The sequence below is a fragment of the Cardiocondyla obscurior genome, linkage group LG24 (assembly GCF_019399895.1).
Source record: "Cardiocondyla obscurior isolate alpha-2009 linkage group LG24, Cobs3.1, whole genome shotgun sequence".
NCBI classification, from domain to species: domain Eukaryota; kingdom Metazoa; phylum Arthropoda; class Insecta; order Hymenoptera; family Formicidae; genus Cardiocondyla; species Cardiocondyla obscurior.
Window position 1 is genome coordinate 2,417,002 of NC_091887.1, and position 22,220 is coordinate 2,439,221.

The 22,220-nt window shown below is 36.6% G+C and overlaps 3 protein-coding genes across 7 annotated transcripts; 2 read left to right on the plus strand and 1 right to left on the minus strand.

The window, feature by feature from the left end:
* Window positions 1-175: 175 nt before the first annotated feature.
* Mlf (myeloid leukemia factor) lies at window positions 176-4,039 on the minus strand. 3 transcript variants are annotated; one of them, XM_070671983.1, is made up of 7 exons: window positions 3,784-4,034; window positions 3,291-3,456; window positions 2,833-3,118; window positions 2,569-2,719; window positions 1,982-2,074; window positions 1,086-1,146; window positions 452-674 (listed from the first exon to the last, which is right to left on the minus strand). In XM_070671983.1, the coding sequence occupies exons 1-6, from the start codon at window positions 3,834-3,836 to the stop codon at window positions 1,128-1,130; spliced, it is 768 nt and encodes a 255-aa protein (XP_070528084.1). In that variant the 5' UTR covers window positions 3,837-4,034; the 3' UTR covers window positions 452-674; window positions 1,086-1,127. The 3 variants fall into 3 exon arrangements, with proteins under 3 accessions (XP_070528082.1, XP_070528083.1, XP_070528084.1); XM_070671981.1 differs by lacking the exon at window positions 1,086-1,146 and having other exon boundaries at window positions 176-674; window positions 3,784-4,033; XM_070671982.1 differs by lacking the exons at window positions 1,086-1,146; window positions 1,982-2,074 and having other exon boundaries at window positions 176-674; window positions 3,784-4,039.
* Window positions 4,040-4,532: 493 nt separating this feature from the next.
* Window positions 4,533-8,809, plus strand: Polr3g (RNA polymerase III subunit G). Its single transcript, XM_070671991.1, has 2 exons — window positions 4,533-4,673; window positions 4,794-8,809. The coding sequence occupies exon 2, from the start codon at window positions 4,819-4,821 to the stop codon at window positions 5,476-5,478; it is 660 nt and encodes a 219-aa protein (XP_070528092.1). The 5' UTR covers window positions 4,533-4,673; window positions 4,794-4,818; the 3' UTR covers window positions 5,479-8,809.
* A 546-nt stretch (window positions 8,810-9,355) lies between these two features.
* Window positions 9,356-22,042, plus strand: LOC139111561 (F-BAR domain only protein 2). 3 transcript variants are annotated; one of them, XM_070671942.1, is made up of 14 exons: window positions 9,356-9,592; window positions 9,753-10,100; window positions 11,630-11,935; window positions 12,247-12,504; window positions 12,610-12,805; window positions 12,891-13,226; window positions 17,026-17,125; window positions 17,561-17,822; window positions 17,947-17,996; window positions 18,069-18,217; window positions 18,300-18,780; window positions 18,857-19,073; window positions 19,170-19,518; window positions 19,662-22,042. In XM_070671942.1, exons 2-14 carry the CDS (start codon window positions 10,071-10,073, stop codon window positions 19,730-19,732), a joined length of 2,805 nt encoding a protein of 934 aa, XP_070528043.1. In that variant the 5' UTR covers window positions 9,356-9,592; window positions 9,753-10,070; the 3' UTR covers window positions 19,733-22,042. The 3 variants fall into 3 exon arrangements, with proteins under 3 accessions (XP_070528043.1, XP_070528042.1, XP_070528044.1); XM_070671941.1 differs by having other exon boundaries at window positions 17,947-18,217; XM_070671943.1 differs by having other exon boundaries at window positions 9,357-9,592; window positions 12,891-13,016; window positions 17,947-18,217.
* Window positions 22,043-22,220: the final 178 nt, after the last annotated feature.

Here is a 22,220-nt window from a genome sequence, read left to right on the forward strand (position 1 = left end):
ATCCTATATTGCGTAGATTAAAAAATATTGGTTTAACGGTATAATCAAAGAATGTGTTTAAGAACAGAATAACTTTTATACATTCTACTTCCCCGTCTACACGAAAGAAAATCACATTTACATATACGTGAACATGCAAGTTATAGCTTTGATTAATAAGCGATAAAAGTTCAAGTTACTTTTTATTATTTTATATTTATTTTTATATTTTTTCGACATGTAACTATGTGAGATTCTACAGATTTTAATTGATCGATTTAAATAAATACCCGTTTACAAAAGAAATGTTGCTGAACCTTACCTACTAAAATGGATTTAAACGTATATAATGTGTAGATATACATAGAGTAATGACGCTTATAGATGCGCGTGAGTGGGATATTTTACAAAAAATAATCGCACAATTTTCTTAAAACTTTAACGATAGAGAAGAACGTATATTTCTAGTCGGTTTAAAGTAAATTATATTTTATTGTATGAAGCTATTGCAATAGGGGTATAATTAAGTACTTTATCGATAATATTTCAAAATATTCTAGTTGTCGCTAGGGGGAACAGAGTGACGCTTATTACTAACTTGTCTATTTGGCTTATGTTTGCGTTTTCGAGATCCCGACGTGGGCATCGGTGATGCTTCAGCTCCCGACGACGTTACAGTCTCTGGAGATTTAAAGCTGCAAATATATAAAATGAACACAATTTTATATAAGACAATAATAAGAAAAAGAGATAAGTTTGAAAAAAAAAAAAAAATATTAAAGCATATGGGTATTCTAATAATTACATAATATGATTACTACAAAATTTGTCGTGTAAATGTTTTGATGCAAAGGAAAAAAGAATGCAAGCGAGATTAACGAATCAAACAGAAGGAAACGATAGGGTGAAGCGCAACCCAGACAACACACATATATCCGAGAAACATTTTACAAATATCCGATAGGGATATTATATGGATACGAATTATTTTTATTTATCAGCAACTCAATATTATTTTTCATAAAGATTATTATATTGTTAATAACTGGACTCGCGTCCAGTCGGATATTTATAGGATATCGTGTGCTGTCTGGGAACGTACTTACGTTGCATAAGCGTCACTGGTGTATGCCATACTTTTTAACTTATTAATATTTGCGGCTGTACCTGCAATACACACACAAGACTATATATTCTGTGTCAATTTGAATAGATTTGCTGTATTATGAAGTGTGTATTAGCACATTATAAATTTAAATACGGCTAAAAGCTCCCTGAGTACTCGCCGCGACCATGTCGGATTGTCAGAAACGAGATATTTACATGCTAAAACTTCGTCTGTTCTATTATCGAACAAACAGATATTTTAATAAAAAAATACTTTAAATTACTTTAGCAAACTCGTAACATACAACAGAAACTTTTTTTTTTTTTCCTTGGAAGGTTGAGTTAATAAGCAGCCGTTAAATAAACGTGATACAAAATGCAGTCACACATGTACACACACAGATAAAATAAGCGTGGCTATAATTTCATTTAAAGTCCCATTTTTCGAGTGTAAAGTTGTAAGAAATACTTTTTTTTTATTTATCTGTGCAATGTATATGTATGCACCAAATGGAAGCACTGCAATGCATTTTTTTTTTGTAAGAAAAGCTCGCATGAAACAGATTTGATGCTGGGAGCTGGGATTAAATTATAAGGTATAATTAATCTATGAGGTATCCTGAACATGTCGCGTTTTATTGCTGTTAAAGACATATTAAATATAGACGATTGAAGGTAATGAGTGTTAAAAACATTAAGTAAAACGTACGACGTTGAAAAGCCAAATAATCGGAAGTATTCTATCAGCTCTGATATACTATTTTCTATTTCTGTCTTTTGCAAATAAAAAGCATAAAATGATAGAAATATCGATTTCTTTATAATCACTTTTTAAAATATAATTTACAAGTTATAATTTTTTGCAGTTGGTGCAATTAATAGAAACTAAACTTACCTTGAAGAGGAAGGTGAAAATTTTGCTTTCGTAGGATTTAAGGACCTTACATTACGTCTAGTAGAAGGCAGCCATCGTCTATTAGCAAGTTGACTACAAAGTATAGGATAACAAGACCAATATAAATAAAAGAAACGGAAAATATGTTCTAATAAAAAAGTAAGTACCAATGTAACGAACGAAAAATGGCAAAAGTGAAATAATGCAGGGTAAAAAGAATATTTTAAAGATTTAGATCAGTGCTTGGAATTAATAGCTTTTTTTAAACTAATTTTCGAAATAATGCTTAGCGTATTTTACTATTGCTTTTAAGATGCAGTATTATTAATTCCAAGTACTGATCTATACTTCGCCAAATGAGAACCCAGAATCGGAGCGCGTATAAGCAGGCGAAATAGAAAGAATATATTTTACAGTACGCTCTTCTTTCGCTCCATAAACGTTTTCCGTTTTTTAAGCCTAACGTATATATAATAGAACATGCGAGTTTTCAATTTACTAGTGCAATAAAATATAATTTTTATACTTTACCTTCACGAACAAGGTTTTACTTATTAAATAATATGCATTTTAGCTAAGATACTAACCTGGCTGGAGGATTTGTAGGTGGTGCTGGTAAAGCTAATTGTTCTGAAGCTGGATAAACATTATTAACAGTAGTTGAATTTGCACCATCGATCGCACCAACAACACGACGTGTACGTGATTGCCACTCGTGATTAAAGCTCTCTGCTTCTTCTACATTAAGTACAAAAATAAAAAGTGTAAAAAATTTATAATATACAAATAAGATTTCTTTTGTACAAATTATTAATAAGTTTTCATTATTTGTAAGAGCGCGGAAAAAGTACCTTCATCAAGATTAATAAATTCTTGTCTTTCTTCTTCATCACCATGATAATTTCGTTCTCTTTCAAGGATATGTGCTCTATCACCAATATGATGACCAATAGCCATTTTCTTAGTTCCAGTACGAGAATCACTTACAGTCTTTTTAGTTTCTTTAATACCACCAGGAGCCATTCTTGTAGATGTAGTTTCTTGATATACTTGTGGGCGGCCGTCTGGACCACTGGACATAGTCATTACTGATTGGCTCATAAATGAATGACAATTTCCATTACCTCCCATGTTCTCCTGTATATTTAATATATAACTTGTAGTAAATCATGTACAATAAAATATATAAATTAAACATTTTCATTTTTAATACTGAGATCTATATTTCTTTTAATTTTTTATTAATTTTTTATTTAAACAATTAATCAATATTTTTATTATTTTATAATTAACTGTCTTTGCTACTTACAAAACCCATTCTTCCAAAGTGAGAATCAAATAGAGAGACTGGCATATCACTATGAAGATTTCTACCATAATGAGGCATAAGTGCATTTTGTCCCATCATGTCAAATGGATCAGAGAACATGGAATTCATCATGCTGTTCATCTGTCTCATAGTGTTATGCATGGATCTGTATTATGTGAATAAACAACATTATTAAAACAACATTAAAAATAATTAAAAAAAAAAAATTGATTTAATAAAAATTAAAGTTTGTTGATTATAAATATATTATTATAATTGGTCTCGAATTAGGACTGCGATCTTGATAGTTTACGTCAAAAATCAGATAATTATTGTATGTAACGACGTGCTGCCTTTTTTTTTCAATATATATTAAAGTATTAAACGATTAAGGTAGAGTGACATTACGAGCGAGAACGATCCGAGTTCAGTGCTAAGGGGAAGCAGCAAATGGATGTGCGTGTATCCGTGGTCAAGTCGTAGCAAAACTTACCCAAACATATTAAACATATCGTCATCACCCATGAACGATCGAAATAGCGACATTTTGAGGAATGTCTTGGGACGCTTGTGCTTCAAAATTCGAAAAATTCACCTGCACGATCAATAGACGGAGGATTTTCGACTCTACGGACAAGAATGGCCGAACTAGGAGCGAGTCGAACAACTGGAACGAGGGGAGAAGCGAACAAGTGCAAGTAGACGTGAGCACTTTTTCCACTCGTGGAAATTTCCAGACCGTCCGGAGATGAACGCAGAATGCCGTAAACTGTACGTATAACGACTGACGATGCTCTCGCGAGGCTCGCGTCCGTCAATGGCGTACAATGTAAAGTTGGCCGCGTGTCGAGGCACTTTCGGGACGCAGCCATCTTTCTAGTGGCTCCAATGGCACACGCAGCCAATCGGTGGCTTGCTTTCGGATCGAAAACCTAATACACAATGCGACAAAGCAGATGGTGGAAAGGAGATTTCCGGTCTCCGAGTCGGATCATGTATCCGCTTGTTCATATGCGAAGCGTACAGCATGTGCTCATGGCTACGTGTAACGGTCAGTTTCTCGATGCTTCTCTCTCGTTAAATTACGCTGACGGTGTGCGGTAAAGTCGATCACAGATATGCCAGATGTAGTTTATTACGATGAAGTAGAAATCGAAGACTTCGAGTATGACGAGGACGAGGAGATGTATTACTATCCGTGTCCGTGTGGCGATCAGTTCCAAATATCTCTCGTCGATCTTGCGGCTGGCGAAGTAGAAGTTACGTGTCCCTCTTGTTCCCTCGTGATCAAAGTAATTTACGATAGAGAGCTCTTTCGAATTAAGCAAGAGGAGCTCGAGAAGAAGAGCAAGAAAAAAGATTTAGCAGTTGAAAAAGTTTAAGGTAAATTAATTTATTTCTGGTTCGTACGAACCGAGCACTTTGTTTAAATAAATGTACTCTGTATTTGATGTATTTTGTTAATATTTTGCAAGATTTACATGTGAATATATGTTATATTAGGAAATACGAGGTATCCGCGAGAACAATGGCGGGGCGCAATAGAAAGCCTACCATGTCCTTTTCTATAGAGCAGTTGGGTATTTCTAAAGGGGAGACATTACCAGCACCAGTTTTGCAACCGTCTCTAAGTTATCCTCAATTAGATTGCAAGCCTCAGCCTATCCAGCTAACTACTGAAATAAGTTATCTTATAGAATTGAAAAGGGATTTTACGGAATATATGCGAGAGTCACCGAATAATGTGCAGGCTTCCATATTGAATGAAGATATCGAACGATTCTGCGAAGACATCGAGGATACTAATACAGAACGTGATAAGTCCAAATATGAAGCATATTACGATTGGGATATAATGCCAATTGAATTAAAATTATCGAGAAAACGAAAATCTCGTCAGCAAAATGTAAGCTGGAGTAAAAAGAAGAAGGATATGGATATTGCGAAAAAGTTAGCAGAATTGGAGAAAACGGAAAACGTACACCAACCTGTGGAGGAAGAGGCTAAAGAAGAAGGGAACGAAGAAGAGAACAATGAAGGAAAGGAGATAGGAGATCAGGTTAAGGAGGATGAAGAAGAAATAGACGAAATGGACGATGGAACCGATTACGCAAATGAATACTTCGAGAATGGCGACAATTATTACAGCGAAGATGACAATGACGACGATCAATTTTTTGATACATAAAAATTTCTATTACGGACAAGGAAATTCGTTCTATCACTACTTCAGAAGCAATGGCTGGTTTTTAGGATTAAGAGGTGCTCTGATTTTTTAATACCAACGAGCTGTCGTGAGTATATTGGAATAAATATTAATTAAAATTTTGTTATACTACAAAAAACCACGCGATATTTTTTAAGAGGTCCCAATTATAAATTACGAAAAAAAAATCATGTGACTTACCAATCTGCATGAGCATCGGCGATACTTATTTAAAAGTAGCTTCGTCGATACTAGAAAAAACTACGTAATATTTTTTAAGAGGTCTCAATTATAAATTACGAAAAAAAATCATGTGACTTACCAATCTGGATGAGCATCAGCGATACTTACTTAAAAGTAGCTTCGTCGATACTAGAAAAAACTACGTAATATTTTTTAAGAGGTCCCAATTATAAATTACGAAAAAAAATCATGTGACTTACCAATCTGCATGAGCATCAGCGATACTTATTTAAAAGTAGCTTCGTCGATACTAGAAAAAATTACGTAATATTTTTTAAGAGGTCCCAATTATAAATTACGGAAAAAAAATCATGTGACTTACCAATCTGCATGAGCATCAGCGGTACTTACTTAAAAGTAGCTTCGCCGATGCCTGATGCCTATCCGAGGCCTACTCCTCCTCTCAGATGAGACGTGTCGAGTCATCCTTCCGTGTACAAGTCACTCGCGAACGGGCCCGGATCAATTATTGTTGCGAAAATTAATTAATATATTCGCAGGTTATTTTTTGACACTCCTGTAAAAGAAAATCCTGCAAAGGAAAATAATTAGTAGACTTACCAGTCTGCATGAGTGTCAGCGAAGTTGTAGAATTCTGCCGGTGACTGTAACATAAAAAGGAAAATATTAATCTAGACGTGCCAGTAAATTAATAATATAATTTATAAAAAGGTACACATTTTTTTTTTAATAAGGGTTTAATTTTAAAAAATTCATACTTAAGAGTTGCTCCGCCGAAGCATGATGCCTATCCTGAGCCTACTCTTCCTCTCAGATAGGACGTGCCGAGTCATCCTTCCGTGCACTAGACACTCGCTAACGCGCCCGGATTAATTACTGTCCCAAAGTTAGTTAGCACTCCTGGAAAAAATAATTCTGCAAAGAAAAATAATTAGTAGATTTACCAGTCTGCATGAGCGTCAGCGTCAGCGAAGTTATCGAATTCTGCCGATGACTGTAACATAAAAAAAAAAATATTAATCTAGATGTGCCAGTAAATTAATACTATTAATTATAAAAAGGTACACATTTTTTTTTTAATAAGGGTTTAATTTAAAAAAATTTATACTTAAGAGTTGCTTCGCCGAAGTATGATGCCTATCCAAGGCCTACTCTTCCTCTCAGATTGGACGTGTCGAGTTAGATTTGCTTCGCCAAAGCATGTTGCCTATCCTAGGCCTGCTCTTCCTCTCAGATAGGACGTGTCGAGTAAGAGTTGCTCCGCCGAAGCATGATGCCTATCCTGAGCCTACTCTTCCTCTCAGATAGGACGTGTCGAATCATCCTTCCGTGCACTAGACACTCGCGAACGCGCCCGGATCAATTATTATCGCGAAAATTAATTAACTGTTGCACGTTATTTTTGGGCATTTTTGTAAAAAGAAAATGCTGCAAAGCATAATAATTAGTAGATTTTCCAGTCTGCATGAGTGTTAGCGAAGTTGTTGAATTCTGCCGATGACTGTAACATAAAAAAGAAAATATTAATATAGACGTGCCAGTAAATTATTAATATTAATTATGAAAAGGTACACATTATTTTTTTAATAAGGGTTTAATTTTAAAAAATTCATACTTATGAGTTGCTCCGCCGAAGCATGATGCCTATCCTAGGTCTGCTCTTCCTCTCAGATAGGACGTGTCGAGTTAGATTTGCTCCGTCGAAGCATGATGCCTATCCTAGGCCTGCTCTTCCTCTCAGATAGGACGTGTCGAGTTAGATTTGCTCCGCCAAAGCATGATGCCTATCCTAGGTCTGCTCTTCCTCTCAGATAGGACGTGTCGAGTTAGATTTGCTCCGCCAAAGCATGATGCCTATCCTAGGTCTGCTCTTCCTCTCAGATAGGACGTGTCGAGTTAGATTTGCTCCACCAAACATGATGCCTATCCTAGGTCTGCTCTTCCTCTCAGATAGGACGTGTCGAGTTAGATTTGCTTCGCCAAAGCATGTTGCCTATCCTAGGCCTGCTCTTCCTCTCAGATAGAACGTGTCGAGTAAAAGTTGCTCCGCCGAAGCATGATGCCTATCCTGAGCCTACTCTTCCTCTCAGATAGGACGTGTCGAGTCATCCTTCTGTGCACTAGACACTCGCGAACGCGCTCGGATCAATTATTGTTGCGACAATTAATTAATATTGTCGCACGTTATTTTTTGACACTCTTGTAAAAGAAAATCCTGCAAAGGAAAATAATTAGTAGACTTACCAGTCTGCATGAGTGTCAGCGAAGTTGTAGAATTCTGCCGGTGACTGTAACATAAAAAAGAAAATATTAATCTAGACGTGCCAGTAAATTAATAATATAATTTATAAGAAGGTACACATTTTTTTTTAATAAGGGTTTAATTTTAAAAAATTCATACTTAAGAGTTGCTCCGCCGAAGCCTGATGTCTATCCTGAGCCTGCTCTTTTTCTCAGATAGGACGTGTCGAATCATCCTTCTGTGTACTAGACACTTGCGAACGCGCCCGGATTAATTATTGTCGCGAAAATTAATTACCACTTCTGTAAAAGAAAATCCTGCAAAGGAAAATAATTAGTAGACTTACCAGTCTGCATGAGCGTCAGCGAAGTTGTAGAATTCTGCCGTTGACTGTAACATAAAAAGGAAAATATTAATGTAGACGTGCCAGTCAATTAATAATATTAATTATAAAAAGGTACAAATTTTTTTAATAAGGGTTTAATTTTAAAAAATTTATACTTAAGAGTTGTTCCGCCGAAGCATGATGCCTATCCTAGGCCTGCTCTTTCTTTTAGATGGGACGTGACGAGTCATCCTTCTGTGCACTAGACACTCGCGAACGCACTCCCATAAATAGATTATCGTAATTAAAAACGCTCGAAAAAACCAGCGGCACACCCGAAACAACCGACGAACCGTTTGCGATTCGTATTTTAATTGTAATATTTTTTTTTAATTGTAATCAGCGTGCGGCACTTTAATTTTTTATTGTACGATGCACAGCAGCGAGGTTTATCTTGATGTGTAGCAGTTAAATGACAAAATTATATTGTATTGTAGATATTAAATTAATTATATGAAATAATAAAAAAATGTTATTAAATATCTGAAGCATTTAATTCAGAAGGAAAATTAAATTGATACCCTGGGGTTGCTCCGCTGGAGCAGGATACTTTTCCTGATTCTCCTTCTCCTTTCAGACGCATTGAACATTCGCGAACGCGCCCAATAAATTACCGTCACAAAAAATAATTTTTTATTTAACACCTTCGCGCGATTTAACACCTCGCTTTACGTGAAGCAAGCCGAGCGATAGAGAACTAGTCAGCGTCGGTTTTAAGCGGATATTTTTTAAGATAAGATATATCTTATATATCTTTGATTCTATAGAATCAAATTGAATTAAGTTATCAATCAACGATTATATCGCATATTATCATTTGAATAAGAAAACGGATTAATACGCGAGTTAAAAATTATATGGGTAATTTATTAAATAAAATAGATATAGAATGTTACATTTAAAAGTTTAATTTTCGTGCATCGGGTCGCCGTCAAAATGGCGGATCGCGTGACCACGGTCGCTGAGCGCGCGCACGTTAGAATAACCGGAAGTTGGCGCGCAACTGAAAGGCGCTAGTCGCCAGCGGCCAGCGGGTTGATCGGTCGTGGAAGGAAGAAAAAGGAGAGGAACAGACGCAGAGCAGCGGCGACTGGCTGCTAAGCGGAGAAGAGCGGAGAGCAGGCAGAGTCCGATGGAGTAGGAGTGATGCGAGCGACGGGGCTTCATCCTTCTGGCTCGACCGACTGCTTTAACCTGCACTAGTCGAGAGGTTATCTTCCTCTTCGTACGTTGGAAGAAAAGAGGTGAACTCTAAACTAGTGCAGGTTAGTGCAGCCAGTTCAGCTACGAAAAAGAAAGGGGGGAAAAGAAAAAGAGAAAAAAAAAAAAAAAAGAAGAAGGCTAACATTGGCAATAAGCCTCATGGCCCCCGCGGGCTCCACGGCGACAGTTAAGTCCAGCTAGTCTGTGTTTTCCGTGTTCCAGTCGTTCCAGTCGTTTCAAGAGTGCCTGCTCCACCCCTCCGGATTTTATTCCCCAGCGGAACGCGAGCTTCGTACCGAGGTGCTGCCACTTAGCGATTCGGAGTGTCGCCTTCCGGAGCGTCGCGTCCTGCCTCGCTTGCAACACGCTCGGGAAAACACACGGAGCACGGTGCCGTGCTGGGTGCGATTTGCGGATTGTGCGTGTCGCGCGCACGATCGCCGATTTGCCGCTCGCGGGAGAAAGAGGAGAGTGTGGTTGCAGCCCGTTATATGCGAGAGCTAAAGCGGAGTAATATAATGGTCTGATCGCGGTCCCAACATGACCGTAGACTTTGTCGACTACTTCTGGGTGAGTGATGTCAAACAGATTTCTTTCTCTCTTATCCCTACGCCCGATTTCTGCTTTCTTTTTCCGTGCCCGTCTGATATTTCTTTACCTCCCGTAACAGGCGAACAGCGTAATCTTACTTTCGCCAGTGAACGCGCGCTGATTTAGGTTATGTCGAGGAAGAATTTTATTTATTTCCTGGGATCATCCGTGGACACCGACGTCTCCGGCCTGCTGAAGTTTATCATTCGCTTTAATTACTTTAACGAGTGCGTTCGAATGCACTTTTCATTCCCGAGGCACGGTTTTTTTCGCGTATTAACCCTCGTGGAAGTTGTATCTTACACTTGTTTTTAACTTCTTGAGAGTTGCATGGGGAAAAATGATTTAGAAAATGGAAAAAATTATTCAAGAGTATTCGTAAAATGGTACTTTGCTTTTGGGGAAATGATTTACGTATATAGGCAGGAGACGTAAGCGTCCATAAATATATATGAAAGATGAAAGTGGTAGGCTTCTCTCTCTTATTTGCATATACGTAAACTACCTAGCTGACGTGTTTTTATATTATAAAACTCGCGTTCAGACATTTAACACTACAAAATGCATGATATTACAAAAATATCCGTCTTAAAAAGTTAGTTTCTAAAATGCGTTTGTTGGAAGAATGTTATAGTTTCAAATTTAAGAACACTCGGCGACTATCAAATATAATTTAATTAATTCGGTCAATTTATTACACAAAAATCGTGTAATATAAATATATTAACAGAGAAATGTAAACTATCACCATTACAAAAAAAAAAAAAGAAAAAGACAAAAATCGATAAGATAATCCAAGAATTAATTTTAAATTAATTAATTGAAGGAAAACAATTTGTGTTACTTAATCTGGAGAAAGCTCGAGAGCCTTATCTAGCGCGGTTTTCGAGCGGCTTCTTTTAAGGAGCTACAAATTTATTTTATTGGTACTAATAGCACTAATTTATCTGCAACTCTTTCTCGCGGAGCGCGGCCGTGCCGTGATAAGATAGTTGTCACTTCCTTTTTTTTTTTTTCACGCCACGAGTATCCTGCATTAGAGATGATTTCAAGCGCGACGCAAAATATCGAGCGTCGTCTGTTTACGAAGGATAATTTCTACAATAAAATCGAAGCAGAAATTGAGACGAGATGAAACCGTCGCGGGCAATCGTTACAATAGGATGACAAGGGCAATAAACGTAATGACGGGCTTATTACGTTGACGTTACTCGAGCGGTTCTGCTTAATATGGATTTACCACGTGATCAGAGTTCAAGTGTTAAGTTGCCACAAGTACAATTCCCATGCCACGGGCTTCGTAAATAAACGATTGTGCGATTTGTTTAATCATCCTTACATAATCTCTATCCACCAAACGCTTGAAACAAATAGAATCCTTAAAGCGATCGAGTGGAAATAAATGTTGCTTTAAAACACTCATCAAAGACGACTTATACTTCGAGATTTAATTTAAAAAAAAATATATATATATATTACAAATTGTATATTTTTCTTTACAATTCTAGGGCGAAAAGAATAATGGATTTGACGTGCTGTATCATAACATGAAGCATGGTGTTATCGCCAGCAAAGAATTGGCTGAGTTTTTGCGAGAAAGATCGGCTATAGAGGAAAACAATTACAAGCTCCTAAGTAAAGTAGCGAAACAAGCTACCAACAGCACGCAAGGAACATTCGCACCCGTATGGGCCGCCTTGAGAGGTGCCGCCGAGAAACTCGCTATTTTACACTTCCAAATGGCCCAGCGAGTTTCTGAATTAATAAAAGATGTCTCGAAATATGCGGACGAATTACACAAGAAACATAAGGCTGTATGTAATTGCATTTTTCTTTTTTTTTTTACTTGATGCCTTTTTATCTGAAAATTGTCTAATTTATATTTATATATATAATTATCTTTTTTTCACGACGCTTTGTTAACACATATATGTGTCAGATACGTGTCCTATAAATTATCAGTATCCGCCCACAATAAATCAGTAGGTTCTCATCATCTGGTGACAATATACAGTGGTTCTTGTTATTATAGTTTGCGCACATATATAACCGTGCAAATTAATTTGTGTTAATTTGTAACAGAGAATGATTTAACCGGAGAATAACGTACATTGTATGCACGTAGGTGAAGGAAGAAGAATCGTCTACTTTAGAAGTTGTACAAAGTATACAGAACATTACGGTAACGTTACACAAAGCGAAGGACATGTGTATGCAAAAGCGCCTCGAATTAGAGAAATTGAAGAAAGATAATGCCAGTCAGAGAGAGCTGGAGAAGGCGGAGAGCAAGTTTAAAAAAGCGCAAGACGATTACAGGACGCTGGTGGACAAATATACGGTTATACGGAACGACTTCGAGGCAAAAATGACGCAGGCTTGCAGGGTATTAATTCTGGATTAAAACATTAGAGTTAGGTTTTGCGAGAAGATATTCCTCGGCAGACTGATCGGCGAAGAGTAATAATCAATGTATATTTTCGTTATTAAGCGGTTCCAAGATGTGGAAGAAACGCACCTGAAGAACATGAAGGAATTTCTCAATACGTACGCTGACGTTTTGCAAACCAATCACGAACAGATCGGTCAGGTACATATCGATTTCAAACGGCAGTGCGTCGATATGACGGTGGAGAAATTATTAGAGCAATTTGTTCAAAGTAAATACACGGGTTTCGAGAAACCAGGTAAAAATCAACTAGATAATTCTTTTTTTTTTTTTTATTTCTTTCTACGTTGACGATGTCATTGATTAACGTGCTTGTGAATTAGGTGTGATCGAGTATGAGGAAGTTATGACGAGTTTAACGGATATAACCAGTCAGCCGCAGTCAGAAAGCAGCATAGAGGCACCTAAAGAAACGTCTAAGGGAACCAACGGCGAAACAGGCGTAGCCGGTAACAGTCACAGTTCAAAAAAAGATCAGGGATTAAAGGGGGAGGGTGATACTTTGGCGGTACTGGACGGGGACAGGGGAAGGGTAATATTGAGAAAAAATAGAGAAAAAGAAAGACAAAAGGAAAAGGACAGAGAACTGTCACACGCACAAACCAAGGCTTCCCGCCGTACTACCTCGCTACTCAACCTGTTCATGTCCAACTCCCAGGGTAGGTAGGTCTCTCTCTCTTTCTCTCTCTCTCTTTCTCTTTCTGTCCCTCCCCCTCCTTTTTTTCCCCCTTTTCTCGTCGAAGTTGTAAAAACTTTTTTAAAATATTATTTTTTTTTTTTAATTGCAATAGTTTGAATTTACCTCGACTCGATGCAATGAAATGCTATATTTCATACGCAATATCTTTTTTCCATTTTATATAATACTTATACATAACGTTTATATTTATATATATATTTATGCTATTGAAACTGATACGCTTTTGATCACTTTTAACGAAATTAATTTCGTTATGGTTTAGTAATAAGTATTAATAAAATCAATATCGGCATAACATTGCATACGTCTGGGTAGGCTTGTTCTGCCGTTTTTAATTTTATACTTCTTACTACCGTATCATTAATACATTTTCAATACATTATACACTTGTTCAATTAAATTACAGCACTCGATCGCAGATACATCAATTTGAATTTAATACGATTAATAGTACGATTTTTTTTATTGATATATTTATGCTTATGTGGTTGTGTTATTTGCTTCGACATAACGATCTAACATTAGGTGGAGGATGACATATAAGATACCATTGTGTTTCACAAAAATTACTTTTTTTTTACGTATACTTAGAGCATCCTTATTTGCGGATACATATTACTTTGCCAATAAAAGCTAAAGAAATCAAGTAACTTTATTTGTTTGCGCGGTTAAATAATTACGTGCGGGTTAAAATTTATTATATTTTTACGTTTCTGTTATGCAGTTATAATATTCAGTTCTATTTCCAACGTATATTACGCTTTTGCATGTCAAGTAGTATTGCAATCGTATCTAGAGGAAAAAAAAAAAAAAACATGAACAGAGGTATTACGCGATCATTTAAAATATTTTTATTTTTTTTGTAATTATTTAAAGTGCCACTGAAAGAGCAAAGATCATTAAAAATTTTAATTGGTACAGTTAATATACGTAATAATGTGACACAAAGCAAAAAAATAAAATAAAATAAAAGTTTCCATTGATGGGAAGGTATTCAAAGACGTGAGAATGATGAGTGTTGTTTCAGACAAACAGAAGCAAGCAGTGTCGTCTGGTTCGGCACCTGCCACCCCTCAAGGGAACAACCTGCCTCCTGCTGTTCCACCTCCCAGCATCTCCAGGAACCCTCTCAGAGGATCTAAATGTAACAATTTACATTTTATTCCTATACCCCTCTACCATACCCTTTCACTTTATTAGAATACTATATACGACATACATTAGAAATTACTAATACTGACGTTAACTGCTGAGCGTATTGATAAAATAATTAATCTTCACTTGATTCTCGCTGAAGCAATATATAAATTAACGATTATCGCTTCTGTTTGTACAGTCTCTTTATCTTTTCTCTCTCTTTTATTATAGATATTTAAAGAATATAAAAATAATATGGTTCTAAAATTATTGCAAAATTCTTCTTTTTTTTTTATGACAGACTGCTCATTAATTTTTAATAAGATCAGACTTGTCCGAGAGTCTCCTACATAAATCTTTATCTGTAATTTTCTCTATCAGTTGTTCTCTCTTCGTGGTACTTGGTCACAGTAGAGTTACTTCTTTTTCAATACCTCGCATATTTCATGGTCGGGTAAAACGTGATAAGGCGAAATAAATTATCTACTGACTTATAGTGGTCGCTCGTATTATGATTCCTCCACTGTGCTCACTTTTAGAACGGCAATGTACGTATACTAACATTCAACGCTTCACTTAAATTAAAATTACATATATATATCTTTCATTAAATCCATTGTATATGCATTTTATTTTAACATTAATTTCTGCTTTACGTAAATAATGCAAGACATTTCTTTTCTTTTTTTTTTTTTTAAATTTAATTCTGCATTTGAAATAAACCAAAGATTAAGGAAAAAAAAAGTGTTCTTAATTTAAAGGAGAAATTATTTTTTATTTGCTATATTTTATACTAATGGTGAAAAACGCTTGCATAGAACATATAGGCATATCAAGCTTTAGAAATAAATGGGATTTAATTACTTTCATAAAGTTTCATCTATAAATTGTTTTTCTAACAATCCTCTTTCGTTCGACTTTCTTTTGTCCTATAAAATAAAGATATAAATATACGAACGGGTTGTGTAATCGCGAGAGGTATAGACCATGTCTAACTTCTTTCACGTAATATGTGATCCAAATGCTAACACATGCCACTAATAAACCTAAATAGATTTACAATTACACAGATTGCGGCGTAGAATTCTATTTGCAAAGTTTATTCTGTAACATCGATGCATTAAAATAAAATAGAATAAAAAGAAAAAGAAAGAAAAAAATTATGACTAAACTAAAGGGAGTTGGACTTGAATAACGTTGAGATACAAGAGTGGGGTTGGCTACTGACGGGGCCTCAGGTGAGCCGTTATTATAAAATTCCTAATTTGCATGGCTCACATGTTCATACTTTTATGTTTATCTTCCAACTGCTGGAATATTTTTATCTCTTTTTTTTTCTGATAGTGCAATATGAAAGCAACTACTCTGAGTTATGTTTTTCATCAGTGACAATAATTTTCCTAGCATTTTATGCAACATTCATATTTATTTCGATGAATTACAGGTTCTTTAGATCATGTTTCACTCTTTCAATAGTCTTTCAAGTGTTTAATGCCCAAGACTATTCTTTTTTTGCATGTAAGATTGGTTTGCAGAGGACACCTCTCTGTGTAATAATCCGAAGAGGCATGCATAAGAATGTGCATACTTGTATTATAATGCCTATATATATATATATATATTTAGTAATTGTTAGAAAAACAATTTAAGAAGAGAGTAGACGATGCAAAGACTAGGATTATTGATGGTGATGGTGCGTGGGATATCTTCACATTTCTACTAACGCGATGTGATTCACTTCGCTATTGAATTTTCTTTTCTGTACACTGTACTTTTTATTTGTCTGCATCTTTGACGTAGGTACTCATTCTTATGGTAGTCTTTACGAGGTTCCGATACGCATTTTCTCGAGAGATAAATTAACTGTTGATGACTGAGTTTGTTAAAAATAACGAATGTATGAACAGAGCTATGAATGGCTTGAAACGATATGATTTTGATAGTTGTCCACTATGTATAGGCCGCCTATATGCTTTACTCGTGGAAATCATTTGATTATCAGGAATGTTTTTTTCAAGAAGCCTCATTTATTCACGTGTAAATTTTTATTTAGATTAAATCATGAAAAGCCTCTTACACGAGAATTGAAGGAAAACCTTGTTGATTCTCTCTATATTTTATACATTTGATATACGTATATTTCGTGTAAATATAAAAGTAATGCAAGTGTATGGTTCTTTCTTCTTTTTTTTTTTTTTTATATATTTTGTTTGTTTGTTATATGATACATACACGTAGTATTTTACTTAGTTGCATTGTCAGAAAAGCCATCAATGTTCATATAATTTTTTTAAAAAAACTTTTAACATTTTTGTGATGCTAAATTGTACTAAGATCATAATATATAAGCATTATTTTTTTGTACAAAATTCTTTACGTAGTGGCAATGATAGAATGAGATGTTGAATATGATTTCTAAGTATGTTATAGATATTCGATGTAATAGATTTGATAAGGATTTACCGTATTGATTTAGCAGATAGATATCGATAAATTTATAATTTTATGTACTCGTAATAATTTATATAATATTTACGTTTAATAAGTAGCTAGTATATATATATATATAGAATTTACATACTGGTTTAATTATCTACATTTGAGATATCCACGATCAACAGGGTTTCTGCGCAGCAGAAGAGAAAAGCGAAAGGAGAAGAAGGCAAAGAAGAAGAAGGATCTCGTGGATACGAATAGCAACAAAGAAGAAAAGTCCAACTTGTCAGTATATGCATGCATAACAGACCTAGTGCACATACAGTCAGTTTCACAGCGATTAGACAAAGTATCTGTTCTCTAAAAGAGCGTTGTACATATCTAAAATTTTCATGCACACCAAATATACGTATATTTCTTGCTGTATGTAAATTTCAGATTTGAAACAAATTCGTTATCGAATATTCTATCTGTCCGCTAAGATACTATACTGTTTTATAATTTTAAAAACACACGCATGCATAATGAAACGGGAAACAATTCTTGTTAGTCGTCAGGCTGCTTTTGTATCTCGGTGAAGCCGAGCTTATCTACAAGCGCAACAATTTTATTATTTTAGCACATGACATGAAAAAGAAAAAAAAATATTTATTGTGCACTGGGGCTGATGGAATTAGCAAAAGTATATTTATCTTAAATGATTTGTCATGAATACAACAGGGAAGACAAAGAGGACAGCAGAAAGTCAGAGACACCAACGCCGGAGGTGGACGAGGATGGTTTTTGTATAAGACCGAAGCTGGACCCGTGGGAAAATGAAAAGGGATTTTATTCCAGTTCGGACACTGACTCGGAAGACGAGAGGGAACGTAAAATTCGAGTGGAAATCAAGCCTCTTAGTAACGGTGGTGCACCTATGAGCGCCAGCGTGGACGAATTAAGGGCAACGGTGGAAAATTTATCTTTATCACCTGCACCAACAGTGAGTTATATACCCTTTACTAAAAAGAAATCTCTTATCGTAGTGTTATATTACACAAAATATTTTTACATGCCATTAAAAATGTTATAAGAAATAAATCTGATAATACGTGATGTTCGGACAGGGACGCAGAGGATCGAATACTGACTCCGATCATCACATGAAAAGGTCTCAGTCAGTGTCACAGCAATTAGGAGGTAAGCCAAGCTCAGATTTACTTGGCCTAAACTTGTTCAATCCTAGCAGTACGCCGTCGAGCGCGTCAACACCGACCGGTAGCCATCCTTACGCCCCGCTGCAGAGCCCACCGCCGCTTTCGACGTCGCCGACCGCGTTGCAGCCGCCACCGCCTCAATCCGCGCCGCCTATACATTCTCATACTCGATTCCCAATAGGTAAATTCTAATAAAATGTATTCACTTACCGATGAAGAATGTCTTACGCTCTGAAATTAAGAAGACCAATGTCCTTGTTTAGATGGAGATTTATTTTCGGAAGTTGGAGATATTACGCCGGCCTTACCACCGAAGCAGTCGACATCGTCGACGCCGACGGGATCAATTGTGATACCGAGACCGCCGTCGCGCCGTGGAGAAGGGCCGTCGCCGCGTGGCAGAATGTCACCCGCGACGATATCCCGCGCCGATAGCGTTGCCAGCCTAGAATTTCGCACTGCCGGAGTAGGCGTCGGTTCCTCGCGGGGTCCGTCTCCACTAACCATTGGCCTAGCCGACACCATCCCACTAGCAGTGGCGTTCCACGAAATAGTGCATTCATATTTCCGTGGCACGGACGAAACTCGCTGTCAGGTAAAACTAAGCGGTGACATGATGCTCTCGTTTCCGGCTGGCATCGTCGCAGTCTTGGCCAACAATCCAAGTCCTGCAAAGCTGATCTTTCGCGTAAGGAACACCAATAGATTGGAGAGGCTATTGCCTAACAACCAACTCATCAGCATGTGAGTTGCTCGAATTTATTGCACCGCGGTTTAAATTAAGAGGAGACGGTCCGATGAAAGAATGATATGCTTACAGGGATGCGACTCAGACTACCGTCGACAGTACAATTTTCGAATTCAACATGAGTGCCTTAACTATGTTGCTACGGCGGCAAGCTGAACAGAATCCTTCGGCCTCATATTTCAATGTGGACATTCTCAAGTATCAGATTAAATGCAAGGAAGGCGCTGGTTCATGTCCCTTTCAATTGGTCGCGTATTGGAAATGCGAAACTACTCACACCGATCTCAAGGTAAGATTAAGTTGCCCGAACCGATTATTTCTATTATCTCTGAGAAACATTCTTCGGAAAATGAAACGACACTCACATCTTGTTCTCGTTTTTCAGATCGATTACAAGTATAACAGTCGAGCCATGGCTTCGCCGAGTCCGTTGTTGAATCTTCACGTTGCGGCGCCTATCGACGGCGGTTTTAAATCACTTAATAGCAAACCGCCGGCACAGTGGCTCACCGATTCGAACCGCGTTTTATGGAAATTCACAGAGCTCTCGCAGCACAGCGAGGGTAACGGAGTCGGATCTTTGAAAGCACGAGTCGAACTTGAATGCGGCCCGGGCAATCAAGGAACTATATTTACTCAATTTAATTGCGAAGGGACCACGTTATCAGGCGTTGAGTTTGAACTCGTAGGATCTGGATATCGATTGAGCTTGGTGAAGCGAAAATTTGTATCCGGTAAGTTAATCGAACGATCGAGAGTTTTTAGATCACTGCGCGATTACGCTAAGACGCTCATTTATTAGCCGAGATAAATTGTAGTCTCTGACGAGCACGATCGTCGTGAATCGACTGGTTACATGAGAATCGTATTGTTTCAGGAAAATACATATGCGATGGAGATTTGGATTCGCGTTCGAGATACGCCGCGCCGTTATCCAGTGCAGACTGACGACTTCCGGAATGGGCGCCTCAATGGGAGAGTCAGCTCATTTAATATTGGTACTTGCTTAATCACTCACTGCCCATATCACGACTTTCGATCATTCATATTTCGATTGCGCGTAGAGAAGCTTGTTGGATACCAAAGTGTACACTCACCGTCAGGAATGGTGTTCGTGGTGCTGCGACGGCGGCTAGCGTGCTTGATTTTGGCGTGGGGTGCGTCGAATCTCACACGAAGCGCGCGCGTAGATGTGTCAAGAAGCACCGGTCACAGAGGAAACGCACCTTAACACACCTCCCCGCATTCGGCGGCCGAGAAAGGAGGAAGTCACGTACGCCGGCCGCCGTCGCCGCTCGTCGCAGCAAATACCGTATCTGTCTTTAAGTGTAAATCGGCTAAAGATCAAACAGATATTTTACGTTTTTAACGAACCGTATATTGCGAAACATAGATAGTGGAGGAAAAGGGCGTACAAGTTCTACAACCGAAGTAATATACTTTTTTTTTTTCCTCCTTTTTCTTTTGATGAAACAAATTTAATATTCTATTTTTTGTACGCGCATTTAACGCCGAACGTTTCGGGTCTTCATTTACGTTAGGCCACATTAGATTTTATCTCGAAAACATACAATTAGAAAATTTAGATGCAAGACGGCACGTTCGTTGCTAAATGCGCTATCAAATGCAAGTCAATCATTTGTGACTTCTCAACGGAAGATAAAAATAAAATCGAATTTGATGTAAAATGCGTTACGAATATGCATATACTATTTTCTTTATATGTATATATATATAATATATATATGTAACTCATACGATTATTAATTTTTATATATTTTTTGCATTGAAATACTACTATAAATAGCAATACTATCGTTTTAACTAAATTTCTATAACAATACGCAGTGAATTTGCGAAGTCTTTTTTATTAAATAAAAGAAAAAACTTTTGTACGAAGATCTTTAGTGTCCAGCATACTCTCCGTGTTATAATAACTTTCATCATTTGACAATTTCTCTTTTTACATAATCAAAAAAAGACAATGCGGCGGTTTCTAAAATCCTCTCTTGAAATAATGTACAATGCTTTTTATTTTAACGTTACATTCTGCATTATTTTGATGCAATGCATTAGTTTATAAACCGTATATGTTGCTAATAACCACGCGGAAGCGAAAAAGAATGTAAATGACAGATAAATATTAATTAAGTATATTATATACATATATATTTAGCATTTATATTTTGGAAAGAAAGGAATATATTGTTTTTTTGCACGTGACATACAAGCTATTCGACGAAGAAATTCTGACACGTATATCAATGTTTAGTTTATTTTCATGCCCGCGAAGATAATGTTAAAGTAGCAGTAAACTGTACGATAATACACAAGCGAAAAAAACTGTTTCTCTAATAGAAAAAAAACGAGACAGCGGAGAACAGATGGGGCGGAGGGAGAAAAAAGAAAAAAAAAGAGAAAAAAAAAAGTTTCAATCAACGATACTTTTTTAAGCGTTAGCACATGTTGGATATGAGACAAATCAAATACAATTCTGTATTTTTGAACATTTAAATGTTAAAATACAATTTTTTGACGTCGACCTTAGATTTAGGTATAACTAATTCTTCGGCGAACGGAGAATCGTTTATCTAAATGTTTCAAATTGAGATTCTTAGTATTTTACGAAATACGCTAAAAAAGTTTCATATCTATTGCGATTGTGGTTTGCGGCTCAGTTTTCATCTGTAAGAACATAATGTTATAGCTGCATAATTTATTCATAACTTGTTCACACATCACTTTCGTTGCTTTATACAAATTATTTTAATCAACAATGACATCACGACGTATTTTGTATAAAATGCCGACGCTAAAATTAAGGCGTTTTGTACAAAAATATCGATTGTCCATAAATATGTCGATTTTTTTTTTAATTTTTTGTTTTTTTGAAGATATTGTGAAACAGGTGGTTTATCTTTATCAAATAATTTATGTCCGTATTAATTGATTACCAATCAATCGCAAATTAATAATAAAGATTAATTATGATAATTGCAAATGTTGTACAGTTTACCTACAGTACTGATTTGGCCCTACGGCCTAGATATCTTAACGCCTTAGTCACTTTCCATTTAGACCAAGCCGCAAACAATTCTCTCTTCTGACATCATGCTGCCTTAACTGTTTAATAAATGTTGAAGAATAGGCAGAATGACGTCGCGGGAGAGAACTGTCCGAGTTTGGATGTAAACGGAAAGCAACCAATGCTTCACATTTAGGAGTTGTTGTTACAATAAAGATATAAACTGCTAATAACACTTTTATTATATAAATCAAACCCTTTTTTTCTTTTTTTTTTTTCTTTTTGCATCGAGACTACGCAAAACTACTCGGAATCAATTCAGCTCCTAGTGAAAGTTGATAATCGCAGTTGCTTTTAGCAGTGCGGCTCCACTGCTCTTTCCTTCGTCTTCTCAGTCTCCTCTCTCGGCAA